Source organism: Pelmatolapia mariae, linkage group LG20 (assembly GCF_036321145.2).
Source record: "Pelmatolapia mariae isolate MD_Pm_ZW linkage group LG20, Pm_UMD_F_2, whole genome shotgun sequence".
Lineage (NCBI taxonomy): Eukaryota > Metazoa > Chordata > Actinopteri > Cichliformes > Cichlidae > Pelmatolapia > Pelmatolapia mariae.
The window spans coordinates 43,004,131-43,010,102 of NC_086244.1; the positions used below are offsets into that span (position 1 = coordinate 43,004,131).

Here is a 5,972-nt window from a genome sequence, read left to right on the forward strand (position 1 = left end):
TTTCAGTCTCTCCTGGCTCTGTTTTCACGAGAGAGCACGCAAAAGCTGGGTGGTCAGGATCCACATCCACATCCATTCACCACAGCCACAGTCATTTGGTTAGCCTGTTCCTCAAATGATGGAAAGGAGTCCAAACTGTATTGGTCTGAAGTGGATTCAAACAGCAACAACAATGATGAATTCTGGGTAATTTAAATGCATTCCAACAGCTAGCAGTTCAACCATCAGGCCACAGAGACACCTCCTGCAGCAGCATGTCCAGGATCACATTACTTTTCAATCACACCCAGTGCACTCCCTTTCTATTCCTTCTTACCACTCAATGTCCTTGTCTGCCCAAAACCTGAAGGCAGCTAAAGTCACATTGTGCAAGTATATGTGGCACATCTGCAATGTTGCAAAGCCACATAAATCTCATCTTTTATTGCCCAAATACGTTACATTCCCTATAATTCTCCGGCTCTAGCTCTGAAAGCCATCATAGGTCCTATAAAGTCCTCTGGGAGCTTGATCAGCTGTGGAGGATTGTCCCATGCCAAGAGTGTAAAGAAAAAGCACAAGCAAATAAAAAAAAAAGTTTTTGTATGTTTTAAACATGAGGTCTGAGCATGACAATGGTATTAGTCTTCTCAGCAAAATGAAACGAATGATTCTCTACATATTATTTATTTATTTATTTATTTATTTCAGTTTTGTTTAGTTTTGAGTGACCTTGTGATTTTTTTTAATTGCTTTTTAATTTTCTCCACAAAGGTATTTAAAATGACTCCTTAAAATTCAAATGTGCAGGATTATTAGGGGTCTGTGTGAAGCACATCCCTTATTACATGTGCCATTCATGTGCCTCCTGAATGAGGGAACAAGGCAAAGCTCCACCCATAAGATGCAATCTCTTATCATAGTGCATCAAAGTCTGGACTTCCAAAATGTGCGACTGCAAAGACGAGGAGACCCTAGAAACTAATAAAGACCTCAGGCTCTGATTTGTCTGATTAATACTGTGGAGTTACAGTAAAATGAGAACATGGTGTTTGTGTAACTCTTAACTTTGAAACTCACCGAATAAACATTAAAACCCAAATATTTACTTTGTAAATATTTCTTTTATTATGTGAAAATTACTTGTTTGTTATAAAACATGTAAATTTATAATTGATTCTTGAAAGTTGAGTCCATGTAATTCTTGTCTACTTTCTATTAAAGGCCACCTATTATTGAAACATACTCACAGTATATGCTTCTTCTTTTCTATAATACCATCTGTTCATGTCTTTATCTACTGTACCTACAATTTTAGATTATAGGCTGTATTATTCCTACCTTACAAACTCATGACAGGAAGAAATGCCTTCAGTTATGGTAATAAATCATATTCACCATACTGTTTATATTCCTTTGACTATAACATTGTTTCCTTCCTGTCCTAATCTAAACCATGGAACCACGAGCAGCAATTTTAACCTACTATGGTACGTTTCATTCTTAGGAGTGTAGACAGTGTTAAGTATTTGCATAGTGAAACTGCATTCTTCCCAATACACAGCTCAGAGATCCAAGATGGCTCCTTAGGTCATGCCACTGCTGGCTGGTAAGCATGATGATACACAGACACATATACTGTATACATAGACACACGCACACACACACACACACACACACACACACACACACACACACACACACACACACACACACACACACGTCACTTACCACCAAGCGCCACTTAAAGAGACATCTGACCAGCGGCCTTATCATTTAGAGGTGTCAGAATGCACTTGGGGCCGTCTACAAAATGATGGCACTGCCTGTCTGGCGCATGGTAAGTGTATGTAGATGGTTGTGTATGTGAGCCAGTCTGTATATAAAAGCTTGCAGTGCATGCTATAGTATCAGTATTAGCAGAAGAAACATAACATGAGAACTGAGGTTCTGTGGGGTGTATTGGCCCTGCTGTGTCAGCAAACACTGGTTAGCAGCCACATACTGGGGAGGCCCTCATCTGCTAATGACCTGGCTCAGCTCAAGGTAAGAAACCATGTCACACCTGTAATCAACACACCATTTGTGAAAACATTACACTGTGAAGGGTCAGGTACTTTGATATTCAAACAGACAGAGGGTCAAAGATGAGAAAATAGTTGCACGAATAACATATTTCCTGTTATTAGAACATTTAAAAATCATTCAAAGGCAGTTTCACTGGTATCAGTGTCTTCAATTATAAAATGCTTGTAGGAATGCTACAAGCATTTTATAATTGCACAAATGCATCCAGTCCAGTATAACTGATTTATGTTTTACTTGACAAAGTAAAGAGTTTTTTTCAAATATAGTTTAAATCAGATCCCGTGTTGACATGCTTTTCTATGGATTTGTGAATATTGAGAGGGCATAACAAGATAAAATGTTGACTGTTGTGATGACACCAAGAGGACACAACAACAGATCAGGCGATTACAAACAAAGCAACACAATGTCGAAAAGTAGTTATCATTAGAGTGTGACCTCACATTGATCTGATCTCAAAGATATACCAGCTTTACTTTGTTCTCCTGATTTTCACTTGTAATTTTAACTTCATCAAAAACTTCATCTTCATTCTTCCTTCATCTTATAATTAGCTGAGGTGAACTAGAAATGAGAGCTCTCTGCTTCCAGAATAACAAGCTGTGGTTTAGCTGTGGCTGAAGTAGACAGTTATTAAGCAGTTTGCTGTGACTCTGACACATCACTGACAACACATGAACAAAACCTTCACCTTTATTCCTGATGTGCTGTTAATATTTGCATACCTATTAAATTAGGCAATAAAAACATCCACCATGGTTTTGAAAGTATGCAGCCTTTGATTCATAGTGTGAACGTCACAATATCTGTGCACTGATGATAACTGTGATATTTAAAAATTAAACATCGTGAATGATGGGTCCCTCTTGTTTGTTGTCAGCTGAGTGGGTGACTCCAGATGGGCTCTCAGACTTGGGACCCATCTGCTGGCTCTAGTCCACGCTTTGCGGTGGAGATGGTGAGTCCCAACCCTGGGACCCCAGGTAGGGTGTAGTAGGGGATGTAGATGATCAGCTGATGAACTGGGTCTTTCCTGGCTACTTTGGTGGCCCCACACAACTCGTCACTGCTGTGTGTTTTTCAATTTGATCGGCACCTGAGGCACTGAGTGTGAGCATTGTTGACCAGCTGTCGGGTGCTCATGTCACAACTGTCAATTTTAAAAGCGCTCTATTTTTCATACAGTCATACTCATCCTTTATATCTCAAACACTCACTTGCACCATAAGGTCTCTATATAAAAGCTTGCAGTGTACACTATAGTATTAGTATTAGCAGAAGAAACATAACATAGGAATTGAGATTCTGTGAGGCGTAATAATCTCCCGCACTGGATCCAGTGCGAGAGTCAGCTGGGTTAACTGTTGCTTCCTGTTTACCTAGCTGAGGCAGCTTTTACTCCTCATTTTCGGACAGATAGACCCCCACTGTCAATAAATTCCTGACACTACAGTTACACGCCAAAGTTTATAGCTAAACCAACTGATTTGAGATGCTGGAGGTCAGGGTTCAGCAACTTCATCTCATTCTAAAAGTCCACTATTGTCCTTTAAACAAGGGTTGACAAACAATTCTCATCACCTGGGACCTTTCTTTTGGCTCACGCTGGGATGGCCGGCATCTTGTGGGGTTGGTTACCCATTGGTTCTCTGGGGCCCTTGTCCTTTGGCAGTGGGGGCTCCATGTGGAGCCTCCCTCAACCTTCACGTGGTTGTCATCGAGATGTGTGGCTTCAGGTCTTCACTATTCTTGGGGATCCGTGGACAGCCCGGGTCTCATGGTCTAATGAACCTGACTCTGGCTCCCAGGGGGGTGTTGTTGCAGCCTGTCACCCTCATTATGTATACACACACACACACACACACACACACACACACACACACACACACACACACACTTGCACGTTCCACCTGTGATTGTGATTGTGCTCCATTAATCTGCAGGACAGGACGGGTTTATTAGGCAATAATCATGTCAAAATTTCTCATGTGATACTGATACGATATTTGTAGCATTTTGTATACTTATGGTTACACTTGTATAAGCGTTAGAATTTAGTAATAGGTGAATTTGAGTTGTTACAGCTATTGTGATGCAAACTTTCCAATAAGTTATTTGAACAGACAAAAGAGGGAGGCTGTTCTCAAAAATGTAGAAATAAATATGCAGTGTGATGTGAAAGTAGCATAAACAGGTCTACGTTTTATATTTTTACATGATAACATCATGTTTTCAGATTATGCGTGGCTGTGTGTAAACTGAAATATTTCTGGAGTGTCACCAGTGTCCAGGCTGCCTCTACATCCTGATTTATTAGATGCTTTATGATTTCTACAACAGTCTTTGCTGGAACGCTTTGAGGAGACATTGGATGAAGTGGTCCAGAAAGAAGACTTGGAAGCTTATTATGAAGACATGAACCAAGAGCCCAAAAGCAGCCAGGCCAGCCAAGGATGGGACCAAGAGGGGAACCAAGAACCTCTGATATCTGAAAAAGCCCAACCACTAACTGAGGGCAAGACTGTGAATCAGAGGAGCCGCCTCCAGGACCTGCTGATGGCCACCAGGAAACGCACCTCTGGCTGTTTTGGAGCCAGGATGGATCGAATAGGAAATGCCAGTGGCTTGGGATGCAACAGTGGAAGAGGTAGGACTGCAGTCGGAGAAGCAAAACACAAATATGAATAAAATTTGTTAAATAAATACACAGCATTAGAACATGTCAACCCTTAGAAACGTGCATGCAGTTGGATTTTGACTAAATGTGCAATCACATATTCTACAAGTTCTTAACTTGACAACATGCCAATTGTGTTGATGTGTTTTCTCACTTGTTATTCTTTCGGGCTGCTGCCATTCGGGGTTGGCACATCATTGAGCCATCATCTGCCTCTATCACACCAACTTCCTGTGCACATGTCCAAACTATCTCAGCTTTGCCTTAAACATTGACCTTCTTCACACTATTCATTGTAAAAATGTTTTGAACAGTCCACTTTTGTTCATACTATAAAGTACGCCAAGTAATAATTTGCAGAACACATTTATGTTGATTGACACTTAGTTTTATTTACTTTTTAAATGAAATATAAATACTTAAAGTTTAAGTAGAAGTTGGAAATAAATGCATTCGAAGCATGATGATGGTACCAGGATTGCAACATGACCAGTTAAATAACAGTACTGTCTTCTTTTTGTGTTTGTGTCATTGTCCTCCTAGGATAGTCCAGCCTTTTTCCGGGTCGCATGACGGATTCTGCTGTTGGAACTGAAATTATATCAGAGATATATAGAGTTTGGAAAAGTATGGTTTTGTATTAGTTGCATTTCAACTTTGTGTATCTATTTTGCATGTTTCTGTGTCAGACATGACAAACTGGCTGTTTTTCAAGTAGGTAATTAATTCTATAAGTCCATTGTAGATGAGCAACATAAACACTTTAATGGAAAAGAGTTAAACAACTACTGTAACTGCATGTGGGGGTCTAACAAAAATAAACATATTTTTTACTTACATGAAGGATTCTCTCTATTTTATAGACAGAATAAAAAGTAGAATTTAAATAGTATTTGAGATTTTGCTACAATAAAGGAGAGTGTGCACATTGAGGAGCAGAGTGACTGATGCTGCTATAAAAGAATACCACTCTGACAACAACAAAGTGGTAAAGTATGTGAAACATTTTACTGCATATATGACACACTGCAGGAGGACAGTGGTTGTCCACACTGAGGTTTCTAATAAAAAGGGAAATAGTTGTTCCATGTTACTGTTGGCTTCCATCACCGTGGCATACTTAAGATTCGAACAAACTTTTTACAATTTTTCTGATAATTTGCTAATTGTGAAATAGGCTGATAGTTACCAATAGAGCTGTCAACAAGGTTAGGTTTCTTTAGTAGAG

General features: G+C 39.7%; 1 protein-coding gene across 1 annotated transcript; it reads left to right on the forward strand.

Annotated features, from left to right (window-relative positions):
• The first annotated feature begins 1,914 nt into the window (after window positions 1-1,914).
• nppa (natriuretic peptide A) lies at window positions 1,915-5,292 on the forward strand. The gene is made up of 3 exons (XM_063465078.1): window positions 1,915-2,025; window positions 4,408-4,714; window positions 5,288-5,292. Exons 1-3 carry the CDS (start codon window positions 1,915-1,917, stop codon window positions 5,290-5,292), a joined length of 423 nt encoding a protein of 140 aa, XP_063321148.1.
• Window positions 5,293-5,972: the final 680 nt, after the last annotated feature.

What these genes read in the sequence shown, in the direction of transcription:
- nppa (XM_063465078.1), top strand. Translation starts at nt 1,915, where the DNA reads ATGAGAACTGAGGTTCTGTGGGGTGTATTGGCCCTGCTGTGTCAGCAA. An exon ending in ATGACCTGGCTCAGCTCAAG is followed by an intron (nt 2,026 to 4,407) that starts GTAAGAAACCAT and finishes TTTCTACAACAG; the next exon opens with TCTTTGCTGGAACGCTTTGA.